The following is a 26,381-nucleotide window of genomic DNA, read 5'->3' on the forward strand; positions in this document are numbered from 1 at the left end:
GAATCTTTCACAATTTTCCTTTTTTCCTGACTTTATTATAGGTTCTGAATTGCTTTTGCTTTCATTTTCTATTAAAAAGAAAAATCAATGGAAGTGCATTAGACGATTAATGATAGAAATTATCCTTCTACTCCTTTCAGAGAGCATAACGAAACCCAAAAATATGCTTCCTTTTCTGCTCTTTCTGTTGCCCACAATTACTAAAAGCACTGGAGTTCAATTTATTTGTGGCACCAATCATCAAGTCATATTTAAGATGAATTATTTTTGCACATCCTGAAAATAAAACTAATATACCCTGTTATATATACATGCATTGAGAACACAGTAAATACAGAACATCAAATATGCCAAATAACAGAGAGAGAGAAAATGGAAAACAAACATCTGTACAGCATTCCTAGTAACTCCAATCAGAAAAGCACTTAGCTGAACACTTTGAAAGCACTGACTTTCTCTGGGGAGCTCTGCCTCAGCTGCATTCTCTCTGGTCAGTGACTTTAGTGAGAGCTGGACAAATGCAGCCTGTTTTGCCTAGCCAGGCCCAGATTTAGCAGGAACACATGTGTGTCTTTCATGAGAGCAGCGCAGAGCTGAACAATGCAATCAACTCACTTGGCAAACTCAGTCTGGGGAGGGTCTCAAAAAATGCCTCTGTAAGACTGTGGAGTGAACTATGCATTTCAGGCTACGTGCTTTTGGAATCAGGCTTGACAAAATTATCAGTTGATAGCATCTTGCAGGTAACTGGACGTAAGAAATCACTGCATTGCATTGGTTTAGCCTCTCTCTCCCCAAGCACAATTTTGCTGCTGTGAGACATGTCGCATTAAGAGAAATTAATGCACAGTTGGATAGCTCTTATTGCAGAAGGGATTTATGTGGTAGCCTGTGGTCCATTGGGTTGTATTCATTCTATTTTCCTCAGAATTTAGATTTTCTCACTACTTGGCCCTGTGGCTAACATTTAAGGGAAGATAGGCTGGTTTGAAATTATCCATGACCGTACTGCCTGTGTAAACAAATGCACCTCAGTAAAGATAGTCAGATTTGGACCAGTTTAAAATGAGACCAGAATATGGTCTCTTCTATTCTTTTTTCTTTAATAAGCCATGCTTTTCCAGAATTCAGGAACTGGCATTTACAGCATACAGAACTGTCATTTTTATCCAAGTTCAAAACATCAATTCAGAAAGGACTAACATGGAAACTTGGATACCTCCTCATTACTTTCTGTATTCCACTCATGGAAATTGACATTAAATCTCTCTGAAGTACGGACACATATTGCACAAAAACTCCTGCATACAGCTTTCCACTTCAATTATCACGTTTCTACAGCAAAAAAAAAAAAAAAAAAAAGAGATAAGGATGTTGAATGCTTTGAGTTCTGAAGTCTGGCTACTCACCTGCAGCCTAAAACTGACACACGCCTAAGTCTACCTTGGCCAAAGTGAATAAAAAGGCACACTCTTTATACTAGATCTAAATGCACTATCTTTCAGCTTATCTTACAATATTGTCTGCCGTGACTGCCCAAATAACGTTCTTGAGATTGGAGGATCAGTACAGTGTGTGTACACTGAGGATATGGCTACTTGGGGTAAAGGAGCAAGAGGCATAGGGAAATTATGAAAAGGTTCATAAAGAACTGTGAGAAATCAAATGTTTTGGACCTTTCAGTAGATTTGCTACGTTTAGAGAATTGAATCCCAGTAAGAGCAGTCGCACTGATGTGTGGGAGCTCTATGCACGTATACATAATGTATAAATTATACATCCAGAAAAGCTCTTCATACCTCTTCCTAAACATTCTTAGTATGTGGGGGAAAAAAAAAAATGTTTCACAGAAACTCTGCCTTAGGGCAGCCTTTCTTTCTTTAGTGAGGAAAAAAAAAAAAAAAGATCAACAGAAGAGCCTAACAGTCCAAAATGAAGGATATATTTATATATAATGCATATGAGACTGTGATTTCCATATGTGCAAGAACCAGTATTTCCCCTGGGTCACATTAGGCAATTTTTTTTTAATGTCTTCCAATCCGTTTGCCTTTTAACGGAAGAGGAGAGTAATTATTTTTATAATTCTCATGTTTGCTGTTGTAGTTCGCTGTCTCAGTGGTAGTACATTCCTTTTTACACTTCTTTTGAAGCTAGCAGATCTAAAGAGAAGATTTGCTTTCCCCTTCGATTCTCCTTAAAACAAGGCAGAAGATCACAGGGAAGATGCAAAGGGAGATATCCTACAGCACATTATGTTTTCCTTATCGTGATCTTTTCCTTCCTTGAAGACAGAAAAAAGGAAACATTTCTTATTTACCTGCTGCTACTTTTCTTAAATTTGTACCAGACTGTTCTAACTGCGTGGGGATTATAAAGCAGTGGCAAAACTCATGTTGCTTTCAGTGTGAAAAGCAGAGATCCCATTACACTGTCTTTTTAGTATCTGTGAACGAAGCTTTTGTTTGCAAATCTGTTTCTAAAGCAATTACACAATCAAAATAGTGATTGATTACCACAGCATATGTACAACAAATACAATAGGAACAAAAAGTTCTCCATTTCTGACTTCTTTACCATTGGCTCAGAACATATAATTATAACTAATGGAACCATAATTTGTTGGTTTATTTAACTGAAAAACAATCAAATGCAATAAAAACAAATTAGCACAACAGAAAGTAAATTGCATCAGAACTAGCAATACTTTCCACCCTGCTGGGAGATTATTAGTATTTTCAGATACTCTTCATCTGCCTCATTCTAGCTAACCTTGGGGTACGTCCGACTGTGATACCATGATATGTTTTCTATATTAGAGTCTTTCCAGTAAAAACTGTTTTAATCTCAGCAATATTAAAACACCAGCTTGATTTTCATCTTATTCTCCTTTCCACCTGTGAACTTTTGTTCATCTGTGCTGGAGCTCAGAGCAGTTTCTCCCACAAAATTTCTCTCCCTTGATGCAAAAGCTTTCTGCCAAGTGTCATTACAGCGAGATCAGATGCATCACACTCCAAGTGAGAACACTTAAAGCAGGGGAAGGTTGTCTTTGGAAAGTAACACAGAGCAGAATTTTTACAAGTGTTCTTTGTTTATTTTCTCTGACTTCTTAAATAAATATTTTAAAATAGGGACACTGACTCAAAGCTGAGGCTCAAAGCTCAGCAAAACAAAGCACAGAGGAACATCCAACCCTCGCAGCCTCCTGTGCCGCTCAGCTAGCAAACCCAAAAAACTGGGGAGAGGTTTCTATCACCAATTACATCCAGCACTGTCATTTCTCTTAAAAGCAAGGGAAGCAATCAGAGGTACCTCCAAAATTTCCCCAAGTGGTAATTACCTCTTCCATTTTAAAATAAGTTATTCCAAGACTTAAAGTGAATGAAAAAAATAACTCAAATGATTAATTTCACATTTTCTATGCACAAGTCTGACATGAAAGACAAATAAAGATTTGAATGACTACAGAGAACTGAAGGATTCTTTATACTTTATCCATATTTTCCCTTTCCTAGATTCTTTATTGCTTCAGACCATTGTCTCAACTTCTCTCTAAACCTTTGTCTTGACCTGCTTGAAGACCAAGCTCCAGGGTTATGTCTTATCAGTTAATTAATTTTTTAGAATGGAAAAAGCAAAAGTTACTTTTTTTGAAGTTTTGCTCACATACATCAGAGCCAATGGCAACCAACTCAGATCCTGTGTACCTAATCCAAGATACTTACAATAAAATTCTATCTTCCATTTATAGCTTGAGGCAAAAGAAGGTCTTACAAAGAGGTGTGTGAAGTACTGAGGTTTACTGCAGCAAAAACATTACTACAGAGATTAAATATCAGTCTAACTACTAAACCTTATACCACTAAGGTCTGGTATTACATTATTAAATACCAAAGTTTCATCCAGTTTTCACATACCCAAACAATGCAAAATTCATTTCAGAAAAAAAAAATTAAAAATCTATAAAAAATCAATTTATTTTTAAGCAAGACCTAAAGCCAAGGTTAACACCACTATTCAGTTTAAGGCAACACTAGCAGTTAAGTATGGAGGAGTGCATGGAATATGTCAGATAACTCACTGTAAAATAATCAGCAGCTTAGCAACAAAATACTACAAGCAATGAAAATATAACATTCATTTAGGTTTTATCAGGCCATGGGGAGCAAGGAATTAAAGAGAAATGAATTAAGTTTGAAAATTCTAATCACCAAATAAGGAAAAGGAGGATCCTCAGAAACACTGGTATTTGCCTTTATGATTCCTCCCCCAGCGTTCGATCTCACCGATGTGCATAAAAAAAAGATTGGGTAAAAGGGAACTGAACAGAAGCAGTGTTTGAAAAAAGCTTTGCCCACAGTTTGAAATGCCAATGGAAGACACAGCAGCAAAAAGGATGAGGCACAGAAAGAGGAATAAAGAATGTGAGCAGCAATTGGAGCCGGACGGCTGCCTGGCAGGCTGGGACAGCCACATCCCCTCACCCTGAGCTCTCCTCACCCACCAGGCTCTTGGCCTCCCAGCTCGTTTCACAAGAGCTGTGCAGTCAGTGCCACTAAAACTGGCATCTGCCCAGGGACATCCCCAAGCAGGGAAAGGCAGTGGCAGATATGGAAAGAAGCTGGGACAGCGTGCTGGGGCAGCTCCTATTGGGGAAACTCCTTGGGAAATGTGGCCCTGGAAAGGAATTGCGCTAAAGGGATGAAGGTCAAATATGCATTTTATTCTATGTTTTATCCTTGAAAATAGGATAGCGGTATTTTTTAGTAATAAAATAGAGGAGGAAAAAAATCTATACACATCAGCCAAGTGTGTTACCAGTCATTACTGTTAAAGAGGTCAATAAAAAGTAACGTGTCCTGTAGGCGAAATACTACACACAGGATTTCAACTGCTGAGCACGCTAATCTCACTGGGTAACAAGCGAGCAGAACTTAAAACCATGTGAAGAATTAAGGCAGAAAACTGACCACAGTTCCTACAAACTCAGTGAGCATGGCTCACAGTTCCAAACCCAAAACTCTGCAACCCAGATGCCTGGAGGTGTGCCGCTGGCAGCTGTCTGCTCAACCCCCTCACCCCCAACATACACGCACAATGCCAAATGATGTAAAAGAGGATGTAAATTAATTCCCCTGGGAGATGATGCTTGCCACACAAGGGATTTTTTTTCTCCAGGTTTACTGCACAGACTTACACATTTCTACCAATGTCACATCACCTGAAGCTGATGGAAAAGGGTTTCCCTGGGCTTTTATGATCCCATATGCAGTGCTGGCTCTTCTTGCCACTAAGGAATAGGACAGAATGCATATTTATTGCTAGGCAAGCTTGCTAGGAAAGTATTTTGTTGTTGTTTTCTTTTCTTTCTTTTTTAAGGGTGAGGGTTGAATTGCTCTTTTTATCAGCTATATCACCCAGTTATTCTCTGATAGAAAAAGTAAAATAAAATAAAAAGTTTTCCAGCCATGCCAAAAGTTTATTAAAACTGAGACTCCTCCAGGAGCAAACAGTTTGTGATTCAATCAGCAACACAGAATCACTAAGAAAGCTGTAATCGCTTGTATTAGAAATAACTTTCAAAGTTTGGAATGTCATTTTTAGGAAGCACAAAATGATTCTTTCCATCAGATGAAGTCAAATATGAAGTTTTGCTCAAAAGTATGAAAAAAATTGATTGCATTTTTCAGTGTCACCAAGTCAAATTATTAGCTGAAGCTGAAGTTACTAGAATAATTACAAGGTTATAAAGACTTTAACTCTTGGCAACACTTAATAAAGTAATTAAAATCTCATATAAAGACTTTTGATTTATTAGCAAGACATTTGACAATATCAAATCAAAATCAGTTCACAAATAGAAATGGATTTATGGGAAAATCCTCTCACTGCATTGTACGTTAGCTGTAGTTTGTACAATCCAAAGCAAAGTTGTTTTCCAGTTTTCCTCAATCAACCGAAACCAAATGCCATTGGTTTCCATAGTAGGACAGTCCCTTTCATGACAACTGCTCCACAGAAAAATAAAATCCAGGGGAAAGAAGTCAGATTTCTTATTAAAATATTCTCCTCCCTTTCCCAGCCACCTTCAAGGAACATCCTTGACAGAAAACACGGGGTATTACTGCTAAATTTCAGCAAACCCAAAGGCAACTTCCTTACCTCCATTAATTTACGCAGATGTCACTCTTCTATGTAAATAATTACATAAAATCCATTCCTTGTAGGTTTTATTTTATGTACATATAAGCATACAGATGTGTGTGTACGTACATGCATCTCTGGGTTATAATTTACTGCCTGAAATTTTTATTTTTATTTTTAAGTGCAGAGTTTGACTTTATGGAGGTTATTAATGAGAAACTACTTCAAGGAAGCTTAACTAAAAGGAACAGTTTTAAAAAACCAATAAAACTTCTTACCCTTTACTTTCAATAAACCACAGGAGAAGATACTGTAGATGTAGATTACCATATCAGTACTTTTGATTTACTCATATTTTCAACATGGAGACAGGCAATTCTCATCCGTAACTTTATTCCAAAGCTGTGACCTTGACTTTTACCAAAAGTTCAATTGCAAGGATATTGTTTTTGAGGCAGGATGAAGAAAGGAGTTCTCACAGATAAGATAATGAACTGTCATATGCAGCTTATGAAATACTACTGTTTCAAATAGATGCTCTCATTTAATGTGTGTTGACAGTCGACTCAAAAATTATGACTAGGTCATTATGTGGTGCACAGAGACTACAAGGCATGAATTACTTATTTGTTTATCTCATAAAGCATTAGACATGTGAACAAAGACATCTTCACAGCCTTCCATGTAGGGAATCAAACGTAGCAGTAAGAATAATTAAGGGTTAGAAATCTAGATTGAATCCCACGAGCTGGAGGTATAGGATTAGCCATATGCTAAAAATTTCTCAAGAGGAGATATAAAAAGGTGCTGGTGAGCATTGTTGGTAAAGTTACACCAAAGTGAAAAAAATGTTATTCTCTAGTTGTTGAAAATGATGAAGGAAGGACTATTTTAGCTCTTAACCCATTATCCTAAGTACTCATAGAACTGTTAAAATTCAGGGAAACCTAAAAAGGAGGGAAAAAAAAACAAAACAAGAACCCATAAGATTATCTTGTGGCTGAGATAAGAATTTTAAGAAGCAGCAGTAATTATTGACAAATATATTCTAACAAACTATGAACACAAAGCTAGAAAATTATTTCCTCTTCTCAATAAATAGTCTTTCTAAAAAAGAGAAAAAGATGAGCTGCCAGTGCTGATGTCTGCTATCAGTAAACCAGAAGTCTTGATGACATAACAAGGTTTTCCATCACAGTAAGCAAGCAAAAAATGAGAGAAGCCTATTTCACACTGCTGTATAAAATTAGTGTAGAGAAAATAAGCACACATAGGATGTAGAATCACAGGATGCAGTCACGAAACTGACAGTCTTCCCAGAATAAGAATGAGCAAAGACTGTGAAGAAGTGATGAAATGTTCAACACCTCATATTTCAAATGCTTACCCACCTTTCCCATTGTATGCGTTTAATATGAAGTTTAGCATAGTTTCCATTACAATGATAGTGGGACTCTTCAGTAACAACTCCTAGTAAGCACATCGTACATAATCAGTTCCCAAAATCAAATTGTTCTTTATCAATGTAAGATTTGTTGCACATACAAACATGTTAAATAAATAGCAAACTCAACTGATATCAATATTTTACTCCTTCTTTCAGACTAAGTGACATAAGTGCACTAAGCCACTAAAGTGACTAAGTAAACACAGAAAAGAACAATGATTTATCTCCTCTACAAAGAGGCTGCCCAATGCCCCTTCCCCACAAGACTCTTCAAAGACAAGTGTTTGCTGGCTTTTTTTTTTTTTCCCCTGGCATTATACTTCAAGATCACAGAATCACAGAACGGCCAGGGTTGGCAGGGACCTCAAGGATCATGAATCTCCAACCCCCTGCCACATGCAGGGCTACCAACCTTCACGTTTAATGCTACACCAGGCTGCCCAGGGTCCCATCCAACCTGGCCTTGAACACTTCTAGGGACGGAACTTCCACAACCTCTCTGGGCAGCCTGTTCCAGTACCTCACCACTCTCTGGGTAAAGAATTTCCCCCTGATGTCTGACCTAAATCTCCCCTCCCTCAACTTAAAACCATTTCCCCTCGTCCTACACATATCAACCCTTTCAAAGAGTTGATTCCCCTCCTCTCTGTAGGCTCCCTTTAGGTACTGAAAGGCTGCAATTAGGTCACCCCACAGCCTTCTTTTCTCCAGGCTGAACAAGCCCAGCTCCCTCAGCCTGTCCTCATAGGGGAGGTGCTCCAGTCCCCTGATCATCCTAGTGGCTCTCCTCTGGACCCTCTCCAACAGCTCCCTGTCTTTTTTGTACTGAATAACTGAGATAACTGAGGTTTCCCAAAAAAGTTGCATTTAATCAACGAAGTTGTAAAAACCAGACTGAAAATTATTACACAGCAATCACATTAACGCGTATATTTGAGCAAAACCCTGACACAACCAAAATTTAAGAGCTGAATTCACACAATAGAATAGAATAGAATAGAATAGAATAGAATAGAATAGAATAGAATAGAATAGAATAGAATAGAATAGAATAGAATAGAATAGAATAGAATAGAATAGAATAGAATAGAAACACAGAGTTGCACAGCTCTTTCTGGAAGGAGATGCAAATAACAGTGACGTGTCTTATTTCATCTAAAAATCATACACCTTTCAATCTCTGGGCTAACCTGTAGAGAAAGATGACCTACTGAATGAACACCTGAACCAGGTGATGGTTCAAATGGAAAAGAATATACAAACTGCCAGGCAAAGGGCTCCAAATGAGATGAACTTGCAGCAAATAGCAGGACATCATCCACCTCACCCCACTTGGTGCTAAGGGGACAGAGAATGGCTTGGAGTACAGGCAATCCATAGACTGCCCTGGTGAATCTGAACATTTGGTGCTCTGTGGGACACACAGCAAGGCTTATCATCAGCCATGAGGAGGAGCCAACAGAGAGCACCAGGGTAGAACACAGGATGACAGTGAATGGCCACAAAATTTCACAGTTAACAGCTCAGATGAGTGAGTGAACAAATGCATCCATGTACATACTTGCACTAAAGGCAAGCGAGGTGTCCTAGAAGGCTGGGCAGGTAAGAAAAAGAAACTGAAGGAAGTTGCAGGTCATAAAAACAAATGACAAAGTAAAAGCAGTTTCATTAGCAACTGGGCACAGAGATGGCAGAGGTAAGCTAGTGTATGAGAGCTCAACCAACCTCAGTCAAAAGCTATTCATGTCCTCAAAAGAATGCTGGAAATTAGGTCAAGTTTTTGAGGATTAGAAGGAGATTGCAGCACAAAATTCAGAGCAACTAAAGGGCATCCAAGGTAACAAAGGATCTTTCTGTACATGTGGAGACAGACAGACACCCTCCTGCCCTCTGATCCCACCTCCCAAAAAAGAGAAAAGTTTGCATGGGAATTCACAGAGCAAATCAACAGCAATCCTCCAGTGTTACACTTAGTGCATATGAAGGTGAGATCTAAGTTCCTACAGTGGAAAATGCTGTCAAAGTTAAGCTGGCTGGCTTGAAATTGGTGGTCCTAATGAATCCTTTCCCTGGCTAGTGTGATGTGTCAGAAGTTAGCATCTTAGATCGCGTGGAGCAAGCACACCTTATCAGGAGACATCCTGCCTAGCCTATAACTGTGCCATTGTTTTATATGTTCTAAGATGAGGAGTATCAAAACATACAAAGGAGGCTGGAAATTTTGTGCAAGATGGAACGCATTATTAATTCAGATTCTATAAGGTCACTAATAACCTCAATGATCAGAAGGAAACTCCAAATGCAGCAGAAAATCCTGTAAAGAAAACACAGCATTCTTCAGTTGGGATTTCCGGAGCTGTAAGGAAGTACAGCTCTCCAGTCCTCCTTAACCTCCTTGCTACCCCATTTCGTAATACTGTCCCTGATCACTCATTACCCACAGCACTACATGTGATGTGGATTGAAACCACTACAGGAAATAGCTTATTTCCTTGAGGATAAAACCCTAAAAACGCTCAGCACCGCAAATCCTAAATGCCATCCAAACGGCTGTCTCAATAATTAAACTATATTGCATCAAAAAGCACATGCCTATAGCAGTTTCATTTGTATGCACGCACTCAGCAGTGAGTAACTGGGTAAGCAAAGATTGGGTGGAGTTGCCATAAAAATATACAGTATGCTTATCACTAAAAAACTGAAACAGAACATAGCCTTTTGCTTTATGTTCCTCTCTGGACCTGATTCACCACTGTTTTATTACTGACTTTTGTTATTGTATCTGAATACAATTTGATTTTATGAGAACTTAAATATTACCTTTATAAACATTTCATGTGATGTTGACTGTGTCTGCAAATTGCTTATTTGCTCAGTGTGTTTGTTCAACGATGCCATTGCAATAGTTTTTGTTTTTCTTTTTTTTCTTTTTTTGCATTAACTTCTGTGTTGAGTCATCTTCTGACAAAATCGTGCAATGGAATTTTTAAAAAGAAATTCTTTAAAAAAGAAAAAAGATGTAACTGTAACTGGTGAAGACATTTTCCTTTATAGCACTCTGTTTGCTATATAATTTGATCAGGGAGCCTATGTCAGTCACCATGAGATTTCAAGAAAGTGCTTTGTTTATCATTTAATCAATATGATTTGAGTAACCTAGAAAGATTTTTAAATTGTAGGCTAAATTCTGATCACACCTACTGCAACTTTACCTGACTTTCACTCAATAAATGCTATCCACACATCATTTCTTTTGCTTACACCAGTCTTCCTGTACAAAATCAACACCAGTAAAACTTGCAACTGACCTCCTTCATCTTTATTCCCACAAGAGAAGAAAGAAAGAAAATAAAACAGGACAGCCAGAGGTTACTAAAGGCTTTGTTTTATGTAGCTGCTCGCTTTCGCACACAAGTCCAGGAGCCCACACACATCACAGTGTGTGCCAGCAGCACTGCTGGGCAGACAAACCAATTCCACACCTTGATGCTTTTGTTTGCCTGCTGTCATGTTCTGGTGTTAATGCTTCTGGACAAAAGCTAAGGGAGGGCTTCTGCTCAGGGAAACACCTTGAGTTGTACTGCTGACTGCAGAGATGCCGTGGGTGAAGGCGTATCACCTAACCAAAGCATTATTAAGTTGGAACCACCTTATCAACAAAGAAAAAAAAAAAAGACTTCAAAGCATTTTCATAATGGAATCAGAGTAGGGATAACCTGTACAACTTGTTTTCAAGTAATGGAAGAAGATAACAACTGCACAGAGAGAAAATACAATAGGATGGTTTGGCTCCCTGATCCAATGACTTGATAGGTGAGCAATGGTTGATTGCTGTACTCGTACATCCATCACATCTGAAAGCCTACATGCAACAAAGCACATACTCAAATGTTATTAAGCTAAAGCTTATGAATTAATTGCATTTAATTTTTAGAAGCACATGAGGTTATTATTTCCCTCACTGTATATATTTGATACTTGCAGTACCACAGGACCAACTGTAAACTGCTATGACGTTTCATTCTTATTAAGTTTGCCCCTTGCAAACACTAGCCCTCGGGGTCAAATGAAATTCTATAATCCTTCTAAATTTCTTTCATGGTTATTTCTAACATTTACGTTGACCTGTGAAATTCATGTAACTAGCAAAGTCAGGCTTCTTTCAAAGAATCTTCAGATAAGACAATTTAAGCAGAGACATTCTTTGCTTGGTTTCTAATCAAAGCACTTAAAATTGGAAACTTTTATGCTTTCATACCAGATTTTTCAGAATATTTACATTTAAATAGGCTAAAAAAAATAATCAAGATACATGATCTAAAAACAAAAATGAGTAAAAAGCAGCCATTTTCATACAAATGCTACAATTAATCATTATGATGAAGAGATAGAAAGCAATGCATCTCATCATACCAGAGAGCTGATGTAGCTTTTCCTTTCGCCCGCCACAGAAGTTAATTATTATGAGCAGATGTGCTTAGATTACACGAAAATTTATACTCCATGAAACTGCGTGCTGAAGACGTGTATTTATTTTAAAGCGCAAATGTATTTTTCTTTTTGTTTGGACATTTGCTTATACGCTACTTTAACAGCAATGTAGCCTGCACAAAACCAATCCATCTTGCAGGCTGTGATGTTGATGTGCTCCGTTGGCTGATCATTTCAGGGTGGTACTGGGAAAGCACCTGCTGCTCAAAGCAACTTCTCACAACTGCAGTCTGTCTGATTTGCTGCTAATGTATGAAACAAATGTCCTGATGCCCTTCAATGGCAATTAACCCCACACCGTGGGGTTAAATGCAACAGAAGAGTTAAATCCTTCCAGTTCTCTCAACAGTGTCTACACATAGCTGCTCAGTACGGTACCCCAATTTGGGCTTGATCTTCCCCAAAATTGTTTATAAGTACCTATTAATAAAACACTTTCTCAGAGCAGAAGGAACAAAACAAACCAGCGGTGAAGACTCATGGTCACTAAGGACAGAGACTATGGAAGCCTGCATGCTCTTATCACACGGCAGTGGGTGGGAGTGCTGCTCTGTCACGTAACACATCCCTTGAGGACACACTGATCTACTTCACCCTAGATTAAACAAATGCTGAAGTAGATGGCCTTCGACAAGCCTATTACATTTTAATAGGTTGGTTAGATTCCTATATATAACATACCTCTAGTTCGGGCATTTCCTTTACCAACACAAAGACTGAGATAGAAACAAGATACAAAAAGTTAATATCCAGGAGATAGCAGAAAAGAGATTACTCAAAGAAATTTCTATCACCTTGGGGCACATATCAAAGAAAATAAATATATGATCACAAGACTGAAACTTCTAGGGACTGTCAAAAGAAGGAATGATAGTACTGATGTTAGAATTGCCTAGAAAAGAAGTAGGAAGTCTCATCTTCTACAAGGCTTCACATCCAAGACCAAAATTTGACATTACAAAATACTCTACTTTAGGAAAAATCTGTAAAATATCAGAATATATTATTCCACACTTTCCTTATTTCACAAATCCAATACCAGAAATCCTTTAATAAATACTGCATGCTCTAGACAAAACCAGCAGCTGCCAGGAAAAAAATTGACTTCAGAAAAATCTTTGTTAAAAGATGACAACTTTTCATTACTATCTATCGCCACTGAAATACAGAGATGGCTTTTTCTTGTGTAGTAATTTTATTCCAGTGGTATTCCAATTTTTTGGATGAGGTTTCTCTTGAATTATTATAATATAAGGAAGAGCGAATCTTCTTCTGACTCTTGAGAAGCAATTCCATGACAGTACTGTTAATGAAAGAGAAGAAAGAAATGTTTCTAACAGGAGGAATTCTCAGAAGCATTAATGCTGCAATAATCACATTTGTTTTAGAAAATGCTAAACATACTGCTTAAATTATATTTTTTAAAATATTTTTGAACTTAAAGAAAGCCTTTATCCCATAAACAGCAATGCTCTTTGTACTAGAATCTATCATTTCTCATTCTCCTAATGCAGAAAGGCTACTTTAAAAAGAAAATAGAAGGAAATCAACTAATTATCTTTCCAGAACACAGTGACATAAACATCTTTAGAAACTGAGCCAAGAGAAAAGAGAACCGCTGGATGAGTACAGGAGATGTTGGTAATGCCATTTCATGATTGCTTCAGGTTCCTTCCTAAGTACGAGCATTGTGTAAGTATTCCAATCACTTCCAGATACCACACCACCACTTTAGTGCACTTGTTTGAAAGCGAGATTATGGGATTTCTGAAAGGTAGTTTGAGCCGCAGTTATTCATTTACTCTAAAATTGAAAAGTCATGTCTAAATCCTCAACTGCAGACATGAAGCTGCTGGAGTGGCATAAATACACAAGTTCACATTCAATTAACACGACATTGTGACTCACGTAGCACCTTTGTGGCATGCCACGTTTGACATGTCTTGTGCCTGAAGACTTACAGTAAGCTGCAGTGATGAGCTCTGTCATTTAGGATGCTAATATTTTTGTTCAGTAACAGAGTTTAAAGAAATCTGACTCTGTAATTTCCAATGAGAAGCATTTTCTAACAAATGCAGAACAAGGAATTAAAAAAAAACCAACATGCAAAACTTCTAAGTCTGTTTGGTACTATGTTACTCTAAGAACAAAACTCTTTCTTTATCCCTCCCAGTTCACATCTCTGGAATTTCTGGAACTCAGTATTCCGCTTGACTGAGATCATTATGGACAAGATGACATTATTCTAGTAATTGCTCAGAGAAAAGCATCTCTAAAGTTTTTTCAACAATTTAGATTATAAAAGCTTTTTAATAAATTTGCTTGTTTTTTGGTCTTGCCTCAAGGTTCCTCATTTAAGTTGCCTATTTGAAGAAAAGTTCTCTTCCAGGCCATTTTCCAGAGAATTCTTATCATGCTCAGATAAATTTTTAACATTTTCTATGAACCAGAACGGCTTTGGCATGAACTATCTTCAGATTTGTAAACAGCACAACAACAACAAGAAGGAAATGAAAAATTTATAAAAGCAAAAGTTGATCTACATCAGTCCTGAATGGGACTGCCTAAGCATGGAGATGTGAACAAGAGGGACACTGAAGGGCTATAGAAAACAGCAAACAGAAGAGGGAACAAAACTGAACTCAAATGTCTCAAGAACAAAGGATGATTTAATTCTATTTAAAATCATCATAAAGTAAAACAGTTTACACACTGCAGGGTTAATTCATGGAACTGCAGTATATCAGACACAGCAGAAACCAACAGACCACGAAGAACATGAGAAAAAAATCAGATACTTTTATGTCTAGTTACAGTGACAGTTACACGAGCTCATATAAAATATTAAGGATTATAAAACCTCCTGTTTTAGTTTCTAAGTCAACAAAGCAGTTTTGGAGTGAAATGGCTCTAAAAAATGGTATTTTTGAAAAGGAGCAGACAATGTTATGCAAATAGGTCTATTTACAACCCACAGAAAGGATTTCTGTTAGACTTTATCAGACCCTCTGCACAAAGCATGGAACATGACCATTCACGTCTGTTCCAATGGAAGCTTCTCAGTTCCCTAAGAAATGTCTGAATCAATGGTTCATAGCTTGAATCTTAAATCTTTGGAAGTTGATGCTAAAACAAGTAGTAATTGGAAGGGCCTGTCTCCAGTTGGAAGGAGAGATTGCTCTTCATTATGACTCTCCTAATGTCTTTCATCATCCTGAGCAAGTCTCAGTTTGGTTCTCCTTGGACCTCTTTCATCTATTCTACTGTTTAATGACAATCCATCATTTAAAAAACGGGCCCCAAAAATGACTTTCACAAAAGATAGTTGCTTAGATCATACAGACTACACAGTAGATGAAAGAAATCTTAGGAGGACCAAAGAGAGATGAACTTAATCAGAGGGATGAAAGACAAAATGAAAATCTCTCTAGCCTTACTCTTAAAAAGGAGTTTCCTTCAGATAAGATGATCTTGACTCTTTCTGTGTACCTGCTAAGTATGGTGTGAGTACTGTCAGATCATTGGGGACTTTTATGATTGAGATGCTCTAGCAATTCCTGTAAATTGTACACATTTGAATGGTGCTGCCTTTGACTTTGAGGTGATTGGGCCATTTCCTATTGATCTAAAGCCTTCTTTCCCCCCCCCCTTCTTCCCTCCTTCCTCCTAATCAAGGCAGAAATACATAGCCTGGAATGCTTTGATGTTCCTCTGCTTTACTTCTCATTATTTTGATCTTTTAACAATCCCTCCATTGGTACATGCTTGTAATATACATTTTCAGTGTTTATGCCTTCTGGCTTCAAAAGACTTTTCTACTTGATTTTCAGAAAATAAATGCTGTGTGTGGTACTAAGATGCTGCTATTTCTGCTCTGTTTATCAGATAGGAACAGTATAGAATAAAGCTAGAAAACACGCTTGATTCCCTGTACAGAGTAGAATGCACTGTCCTATTTTTGAAGGAAATCAAATAATTATTTGGCACAGACTTCATCATCTTTATTTTATGGAAAGTCTACAGAATGCTGAATTGCCTTTGGATAAAATGTCTCACTGTAGATTACTGTCAGGACAAATTCTCTTAAGAGTCTTCTCAATTTTGATGTTGCTGACAATGAGTACAATGACTGAAAGGAGTTGGAGTCTCTCTTGCTATTAGTTAGCAACTATAAAGTAAGGTCAAGCTGATTCCCTGACTGCCTGTGAAATACTCTTACAACAGATACACACAAGGTGAAATTTGGGCCAGACTCAGTCTGAAATACAGCAGCACTGGTTTAGGAGCCTTCTGATATCTGCTGACATCTCCCATAGAAAAAAGAAGGGAAGCCCATTGTCATGTGAGCAATGTGTCACTGGAGCATCAATCTTTCCCCCCCTTGTCATACCAACTAAGTCCTGAGTAAAGAAAAACTGGTTTACAAGAACAAGTTACCCGGAGATCAGCGGGATGTAAGGCAATACAAGGACTAATTGCTATTCCCAAACCATTACCTCACAACCTTTTCTAGCTGCAGTCTTCAAACAGGCATTTACGTAGACAACTCTGCCAAGTCACCAGGTTTTAGGAAAGCAGCTCAGAATGATTTCTATACACAGAGTTGAATTTAGTTCTCATAAATTAAGCTGCAGGAATCTCAAAGTCACAAAACGCTCAGAGTGATTTATGCATCACATCTCACACAGCCGCGTCTGCCCCTTCCCCTCTCCTGCTCAATTCCAATGGTTCCAAATCTCAATTTACTGAAAATCTGCCTGTGAAAGGACACCCTCCTTATTTCTGGTAGTACAGGAAAGGATAACAATGCGTTCATGCAGCTTTTCCAGCAGATTTTTTTTTTTTTTAATTAATGTTTCCTCCTCCTCCATTTTTCCTTGTTTCTCCCTTTATGAAACATTATTACACATTTTCGCATGAAATGAATCTACTATCAAATCCAAAATTAAACCCTGGCTCTGGGAATAATTTAAAGGTAAAAGTCTAAAAGCAAACTGATAGAAATTAGATGCAAACAATCCATACTTATGTAGTAAAACATTCATACTGTGGTGACACATCCGAATTCCCGTGCACAGATGAGCATAGATCACAAAGACCAAAAATAAGTCTCATAAATGCCTATCTTTTTCCAATGAATGAAAAATTAGTAATTTGGAAAATAAAATTCTCATCTATTCCATTGGCAAACAAGCTATTGGAATTACTTGAGAGAAAGTTCTGAAGCTTAAATTTGATCTCATTTCTTTGTCATTCTTTACAGTGGCAGAAAGCACTACTGAACAGAAAGAAAAGCAAGGATTACCTGTTAAAGATATTTTATTTTAGGAATCAGACAAAATCAATCTCAGGAGCTTGGGGATCAGAATGAAAATATAAGAAATAGAAGATTTAATGATGGACAATTTTTATTTATTTATTTATTTTTTTTTACAAAGGTATAAGGCTACAAGCTTGTAGTCCATAAATTCTACCTTCAGCACTCACCTCTGCAGCACTGCTTTCTGTCTTCCTACGCAGTGTGACCACGGCACCTTTTTTCTTTAATGAAAATTTCATTTTACTGCTTTCAGAGCATTTTCAAACTTAAACAACTTGAATTTTTAGGCCTACCATTCATTCAGAATATTCACAATCTGCAATTTGCAATTACTCAGATGTGTTACAGCTATACTCTCATTACATACTGTGGTAGTGAAAATAACGAAAACATCCAAGAGTATGCATCCCTGGTGGGAGGCTGTCTGAAATGGCCTTCCTGGTTGACAGCAAACAGCTGATAACATAGCTATCAATGTCTTTTCTCAGCCAGTTACACAACCACCTCATTCTGTACTTCTCTAGGTCACACTGATTGCAGAACATTCTCAAATTTATACAACGTCAATCTTTGAACTTGAGTAGCATATGGAAGACTATCGTTGGGGAGTGGACTCAATGTCTTCCTAAAGTCAAAGAAACATTATCTGTGCTGCCTTCCACCTACCTTATTGCGAATCCTCAGCAAACTGCTTTGTCAAGGAAAGAAATCAGATTATCAAGAACAAATAATAGTAAATCTATTCCATTTTGGTTGTTTCTTATCACCTTTCTATTCTCCATGTGTTTGTAAGCTGAAAATTGCATTATCAGTGACAAGAAAATAAAAACACAGATAACACGTACTGTCTGAATTTGCAGTAGGATGCAGAACGGCTACACTGGCAAAGCTGCAGAGATAACATCCTGGAAAGGCTACCTGCTGAACACTGATCACAGAAAGACTTCACAAACCTTTTCAAATATATCACTAACAAGATCCAGCTCCTGTCCTTACCCTGTCCTCAGCTATTTGCTATCAGAGATATCGTGGGCAGGCAGGTGTTTTCCAGACGCTGCTGTCTGGCCAAGACTCAAGCTCTGTCTGCTGTGCTCCTGAGTCCACACTCTCAGTCACATCTCCACAACCTCCAAGGAGAATCATAAAATCACAGAATAGCCCAAGCTGGAGGAGACTCACGAGGACCACTGATCTCAACTCCTGGCTTCAAACACAATCACCCCAAATCCAAACCCTATGGCTGAGAGTAGCCTTGAATTCCAGCAGCTTGAGACCATGACCACTGCCCTGCAGAGCCTGTTCCATGCCCCATCACCCTCTGGTGAAGAACCTTTTCCTTATGCTCAACTGGTCCCACCCCTGGTACAGCTTCACGCCATTCCCTTGGGTCAATCAGTGTCAGTTTGCTAGACCAGCATCAGCAGAATAAGCACTAACAAACCCTCAGCATCACTAAGAATATGGCTCAAGGGACAAGCGTCCTATCAGGCAGAGCTAACATTGGAGGGAACTACTGATCGCAGGTAAGCCACTATCAGCTGGACAGATTTATGCACAGGCAGGACTCACACTGCAAACCACTGGTCATAAAACATCATCATCTAACTGAAGTAGTCCGTGTTTTTGCCACATTTGCCATCATAAATATATCCAGTGCAAACTTTGGGATATTGCACTGCCTCTAGCCTGTAAATTATAAAAAGATTCCAATAAGTACCTCCTGAAATTGGTATTTTTACAGCAGACACACCAGAGGTGGAATTTGAGCCAGACCCAGACTGAAATATAGTGGCACTGGTTTAGGTATCTTCTGATGTCTGCTGACATCTCTCATATAAAAAGGAGGGAAGTCCACTACCATGTGAGCAGAGAATAAGAGCTGCTGGGTGACTATCCTTACTTCTTATTATTTTGATCTTTTAACAATCCCTCCATTGGTACATGCTTGTAATATACATTTTCAGTGTTTATGCCTACTGGCTTCAAAAGACTTTTCTACTTGAAAATAAGCAAAAAAATGGTCATAGTGATGTTTTTTGATGGCACGTGTCATTATGAACAGGTTACCATAAAATAATTTCAGTAGAATCAACAATAATGTATGTGGCCCAAACTTTGGTTCCAGACTGATCACACAGTAAATAATGTATCTAAAGAATGCCTCTTTAAAATGGTCTTGCAGGTACAATGCATACAGGCAACACCAAAATTAATCCTTTCATCTTATTAGGTATAGCACCAATGGTGACTTAGTCACTAACTTATTACAAATACTGTTTGCAATCCCAGTTTCATCTATTCCGTATATAAAATTTATATTCTCTGCATATAGACACACCAGTAAAAAATTCATGGCAGACTATTACCCTTTTTTTTTTCTCCTAATGATAAGCTCTCCATCTGCATCTTAGTCTAAAACCCCTCATCTGCAATATTCCGACAGCTACAGCAGAAGGAGAGCAGAATCTTAAACTCTTAGAGTCCAGTGCTTTCTTCATTCTATTTTTTCACTGTCAATTCATATATCAACTTCTGCACAGAAATGGATTATATCTCTATCACCAACTCTCTTAGCAAATTCCACATGGTATGAATTTATAACCTGTAGAATGGATGAAAGAAATAGATCATATATGGTCTAACAGTACAACATGCTAAAAAAAATGTTCTACTAAGATGCACAAGGAGGCAATCTAGTATTGATCCACCCCAAGACCTCAGGTGAGCCAAGGAGTGAGCACTTCTTTCAAAGCAGAGAAGTAGTTTCTCATTACTGCATTGGTGGCTTTCTTGTTTGCCTGTATGTAAGTCAGTATATTATTCTCCTAGAGAATTTGCTGCTTTGTGTCACAGCATTTCTGTGTGCTTCTGATGGGGAGGTACAGCTCTGAGATGGACTCATTGCTGCTGTTAATGAGCAGAGATATGGTCAAATCCCTCAAATGAATCACAGCTGAGATGCAGCAGGAGAAGAAGAAAATAAGCTATGACATGTTCCATTGCTGCAGTGTCTCCCTGCTTTTGCAAAGTAACTACTCTTTACATAACCATGTTGTCAGGTATTTCCAAGACTAGATTTTTAAGTGGTACCTCATTACATCAGTCTGGTCTTTAATGCATGTCTATTTATTTGTCCAATGGCTTTTGAAGCAGCTTTCAAAGGCATTTGCTTAAAGCCTGCTTTCCATCCACTAATTAAATGTTAACAATCCCTTGTAATGAGCAACACATTTTTTTCCTCCCCAAAAATGTAAATGTCTAAGATGGCTGATCATGTCAGCACTGAAGGGAGAGGTCATTTCAGAAGGATCTTCCATCACAAACATCAGAGAACAGTAAAGTCACTGAAGGGCATCTGAAGCAGAAGCAATTTTCTCACATTCTTGACACCTTCTAGTAAATTAGTCACTTGTCGAGGAAAATGACAGCTATATAGCAATAGAAAAGCTCATAAAGCTCTTCATTTACTGTTAGAAATGTTGCCTATGTTACTGTCAAGCAACAGTAATATCCCCACACTGTTTTATCCTTGAGTCCCTATTTTAGGTGGTTTGTTGGTTTTTGTTTTTTCAAATGATGCCTTAATGAAGTTTAAATAACATTTATATTTCTTAGCTCTAAATATTTCTTTCCTCTAAACTGCATGACGGTTTTCTGAACATGTAAGTCTACTACAGGTGATATACTAAATTAAAGGCCATTGTAATTAGTGCAATGCAATTCCAAGATAAAGCTGCAAAAACTGCAGCTTCAGAGGGTCACCATCTTTTTGGCTATTCTGCTCATTACTGAGATAAACCCTGATATCTTCAGCATGTTACATGTGCACAAGTGACAACACTCATGGAATAAGATTTACAAGTATCTATCTCAGAATCTATTCTAAGAACAGAGCTTGAAAGTCATTTCAGACTCCATTTTCCCTCAGCATATTTATAGTTCTAAGTATTCTAAAACACATTCTAAGCATATACACATAAACACACTTTCTATCTTTAGAAATACTTCATATTAATTCGGTGCCCTTGTATCTGGCCGACCACAACAGTCACGGAAAACTGAAATCCTCTTATTCAAATGACAGTCAAGACACGGACAGAGAAAGAAAAAACACATTCTAAAAATGGATGCTATAATAATGTTGATTATTTTCAGTCAATAAGATAATAGTTGCTACTCTGCCAAAAAAAAGGCCACTTCGTTTAAATATTCTTTGCAGAATTTGGAGCCACTTATTGGCTGAAGACACTGACACACTTTGCAGGCCAATTCCTGCACAGATTAGTGCTGTTACCTCAAGTGCAAACTCAGACAGGATGCACGAATGTTGCAGGAAAGCATATATCTGTAACATCAACACCTGGAGATGTTACACTAACGGTACAGTTTTCTCTCAAAAGATTTCCTTAGACTCACCCAATCAGACAATACAATTTAGAATGGAAGGGACTTCTGGAAGTTCCATGCCTTCTCAAAGCAGGACAGATCTAAAAGTTAGAAAAGGTGGCCTTATACAGTCAAATTTTAAGTATTTCTAATCAATCTAGAGCCTTCCCAGGTGATCTGGAAATTCTGTTGCTATGACTTACAACTGTTACGCTCTGCCTCTCTGGAATGGATGCACCTCCTTCCCCACACACCCGATTTCAGGCTGAATAGAGCCAAGTATACAGCCTTGTCTCATGCTTTATTTCAAAAATCCTCCAAAGGCCACCTTCATAGTAAAGAAGGATAAATTCACAAGTCCTCTAGTGGTGATGTCTATATGCTAGAAGAGATCCTGCAACTTCTGTAAGTGGGTTGCCACGCTTGGCTAAACGATTACGCAGTGACAGTTTGGTAACAGCACATCTTTGCACATGCTAGCTGCTCTTCAAGAGCTCAAGAAGCAAGATGAGGTGCAAATATCAGATTTTTGGAAGCTTCCCTTGCTTTTATAGATAATTACTGAAAATCTACCAGCTTGATTTTCAGAAACAACTCCAGCAGGTACCTGGGTTTCAGCTGCCTTTGCTCACATTTGTAGGCAGCACCCTGTAAATTCTGTGTGCATTCCATTTGAGAATTCATTTTCCTGAAACTCCACTCATCTTCAACACTGCCAATTTGTACCATCACATCGTGTAACTGCCAAAATCAGAGCTGTTGTGAAAATCATAGATAATTATGGAAAGTGAACCTGGCACCAAAGCAAATTCTGCTTGAACCCACCAAGCTGTGAGACTCCTTTCACATGACTATCACAAAGCAGTACATAGCCTATTTAATTGTTGGAGAGCTCTCCACAGAGCAGAAATAAGCACGATACTCTCCTATTATACTTCAAATCCTGTCAGAGTAAGATTAGTAAAAAGTTCATACAACTACTGGAGCATAAAGATTGCCCTTCCTTCACACAGAGATCCAGGAATACATTTTAGGACGTCTCAATTTACAGAGCTCTCTTTGAAAACTTGTGAAAAGGCTTGTGGTCAAAACCTAAAGGTATTTACTTCTTTTAGTTTAAAACATTTCTTCTTTCAGATGCAGCTCACATACTGCCAGAGCTTTTCTTTCTTTCCCTTTGTTTCCAGATTATGTAAGAAAATCAGCTCATCTTTAAAGAACAGTTTCTAACCTTGCGAAGGAGTAAATTACTATGTCAAATTTCTTCAGTTAGCATACCTGTATAGTAATCTTTTTTCAATAAAAATAACCTTTTGTTAAAGGTTTTATTAGATTTCTCAACAGACTGATAGCAGACACATCTCAAGCCATCTGCAGGAACTGCTACAGACTCTGATCACATACTCAGAACAATGAAATTCTTTTTAACATTTCTGTTCAGACAACTGGATCACTGTATTTTCCAAGTGCTTAAGCACACAAAGGGCAGGAGCCCAAAGCCTTTGCCAGTGCTGGATTTCTCAAACAGTCTTGATAAAAGCAGGCCTCAGGCAAATTATTAGTAAAATTTAAAATTACAAGGAACTTATCCTTTCCATTTTTAGGACCAAGAAGCAATTACTTTACAGAGAACTATGGATACAGTTCTTTCTAAGGCAATGTGCTTCATCCTTAAGCAGAAGGAGAGGTTACCCTAAGGATACTTGAACGCCAAGCATAAATCTGTTCCTATACTCCAAGCACACTATCATGTTGCTGGTATTTTGACTTTCAATGAAGCAGAAAAACCATATAGTGGATCCACTTCCCAAAACTTTTCATTTTACACCTGAAGTGCTTCAGTCACTGTTTCCAAATTGGCTACTCTAAAAGAATAAAGACTGTTAAATATCATCCTCCATCACCTCAGGTACTTGGAGATCACATGGAGAAAGCTTACCCCTTGACTGCAAACCATGTCCACATGCCTCGTTATGTCCCAGCACATTCTGTCTCACTGACTCTGGCACGAGTACACAATGACTCCATCGATGGGTCTTCCACCTGTGAGAAGAAAAGGGTAATGACTAAGTGGCTAAAGCTGGAAAATAATATTCCCAGAAAAGAATTTCAGAAAGCTGAGATGGAAATGATGATATACTACAAAGACCTGAGGAAAAATAGCCAGAAAGTTGTAATCACTCCTGAAATATGCATTACGAACTGAAATTCAGATGTAGGGTTCACCCTCATTTCATTCTCCAACCATACTTCCCTCCCTGACTTTTCTAGGGCACCATTCAGTGTCACAAAATAAAACAGCAAACAGTTTCAGCGTGCTTTGAAATCAGGCTCCTCTCCCAAAATCTTGTTCTCATGCACCATCTGCTTTGCATGCTATGATGTGTGTCAACCAAGAATGCAAGACAGTGGCTTTCCACAGTGCTGTGCAGAACAGGGCCCTGTAGCACAGAATGTTTCGACTCCTGCTCTGTCCCAGTGTTCAGCTGCCTGCTCTGAGACCAGGGTGTGCAGTTTGAAGATTTATTTGCAAAGATATAATATGGCTATTTTTACTAACATTGTATAACAGATGGGTCAGAGAATTTTAATGAAGAGTGGTGAGTAATTGTCCTATTGTACTATTTGTCTAATCAGAAATTTTAAGTGCACGTTATTCACTGGAGTGAGAGCATCAGGGGAGAAGACAGTGTTTCTGCAGTAAGCATACAATTATGATTAAGGCAGCTGAGTGCCTGCAGTATCAAAATGGCTTGCATTGATTTTTAGATACACTGAGGAGAGAGTTCCCAGTAAAACCTTCCTTAAACACCTCCAATCCTGAATTTACCATTTTTAGGAGCTATTGGTGCACATTCTGATGAAATCAGATCATCTGAAATCTCCAATCTGAACTCTTCTACGTTTAGCAAAACTTACTGTTCATATATTGTTTGTTTACTGACTCCATTTTTCAGTTTCACGTCATTTTCTTGTGAAAATTGTGCTGGATGATCCCACAGGATTAATTTCTGAAGAAATGGAAGCCCACTAGAAAGAGACTGATTCAAAGCTAACACTGTTACCTATAAACTGGACAGACGGGAATGTCTTCACATTCTCTTTCCTCATACAAGGTGTCTGGGCATGCCTGTCCCCCATTGGCAGCATCCTGAATGATAATCCTGTACCGAGACTGCTTAACTGCTGTGGCATTGCCTGTAAAACACAGAAAAATGCTTTCCAGACACAGTTGGTACGCTGAGTTAGTCATCTTGCTGTTTTGGTTCAAGATTTCTCATGTTACATTTACATTGTGAAATTGTGAATCCTCATAAAGAAGGGGTGGCTGTTGCACTGAGCCAAAAACTACCATTATTTTCTTTAAAATTACAAGCAGTTCAGACGAGTAGCATCATAAATCCACAGTTTGAGACATGCTTAAAAATGGCTTTTTTACAGAACATCACAGCAGACAAGAAAATAAGTACAAGCAAATGCTAAAACATCTGAGCAGAAAAAAAGAAAATAAAAAAAAAATGCAACTGTTACAATGGAAGATTTTGTATCCTGGTGGTCTCAGGCTACTGCCAGTAAGCCATCTGTACTAATCTAGGAGTTACAGATGGAGTCTTCCTGATAAGAAAGCCATCACAACCAATGGAGGCTAATTCTCTCCTTAGCGTGAATACACACAAGCTCAATGAACCTGGAAACACAGCTCACAATGTATGGCACACAATGCAGCACAGGAGACAGGACTTGCACTAGTCAGAATTGGGAAGCTGAAACTGAGAGCTGGTGTAACTGTTGTGCATGGCAGCAATTGGGGAAAAACGAAAAAAAAGGTTCTTAATAAAATATTAATATAATTTTAATAATTCTAGAGCAGGAAAACCCATCCTATGATTGACAGTGGACTTCATAAAATTTGTGGAAAGTGGTGAATAACAGAATTATTTTTCCAGCTCAAGATAAGGGCAAGGCTGCAGTAGCAAATCTCAGAGACTCCTACATTACTTAATATCTTGCAGTTGTCCTTCGCCTTAGAACCACCCATTAATGGTACCAACGCAAACAATCAAGTTTTTCAGACAAATATAAAATAGAGTAGGGACAAGAACAATTTTCTGCAGGACTCTCCTTGGTTCCTATTCTAGTTTGATTGTGAATAGTTTGGAATCTTCAACCAACTGATAGGAAGCAGCAACTGCAAAGGACCAGGGCATTCTGATGGACAAGTCGACCAGGAGGCAGCCATGCACTACAGCAAAGAAGGGTGAAGGAAAGGGAGGCTTTGCCTCTGCTGGATGCTGGTGAGCCATCTCGGGGCTGTGTCCAGTTCTGGGCTCCACAGGACAGGGAGGACAGAACACTGAGCAAGTTCATTGAACAGACATAAGGATAATTTAGGCACTGAAGTGTCTGACACATAGAAAAAGCAAGCAGAGCTGGAACTGCTCACCTGGAGAGAAGAAAGTTTGAGGATTGTATCAGTATACTTGACCAGGGGCCATAAAGGAGATGGAGTAACACTTTTCACAGTGATATTCACTAAGACATTTTTCAAGGAGCTCAGTATGCATTTACAATGATTTAATTCAAGCCACT

General features: G+C 38.3%; 1 protein-coding gene across 18 annotated transcripts in view; it reads right to left on the minus strand.

Annotated features, from left to right (window-relative positions):
• The window catches only part of THSD7B (thrombospondin type 1 domain containing 7B), a 292,293-nt gene that overhangs the window by 101,469 nt on the left and 164,443 nt on the right, over positions 1–26,381 (minus strand). For all 18 annotated transcript variants that reach the window (XM_048953272.1, XM_048953264.1, XM_048953266.1 and 15 more), the window contains 2 exons: positions 24,857–24,989; positions 23,731–23,834 (listed from right to left, as the gene is read on the minus strand). In XM_048953272.1, the coding sequence (XP_048809229.1) occupies positions 23,731–23,834; positions 24,857–24,989 (237 nt within the window). The remainder of the gene's footprint in view (positions 1–23,730; positions 23,835–24,856; positions 24,990–26,381) is intronic.

The sequence above is a fragment of the Lagopus muta genome, chromosome 8, assembly GCF_023343835.1.
Source record: "Lagopus muta isolate bLagMut1 chromosome 8, bLagMut1 primary, whole genome shotgun sequence".
NCBI classification, from domain to species: domain Eukaryota; kingdom Metazoa; phylum Chordata; class Aves; order Galliformes; family Phasianidae; genus Lagopus; species Lagopus muta.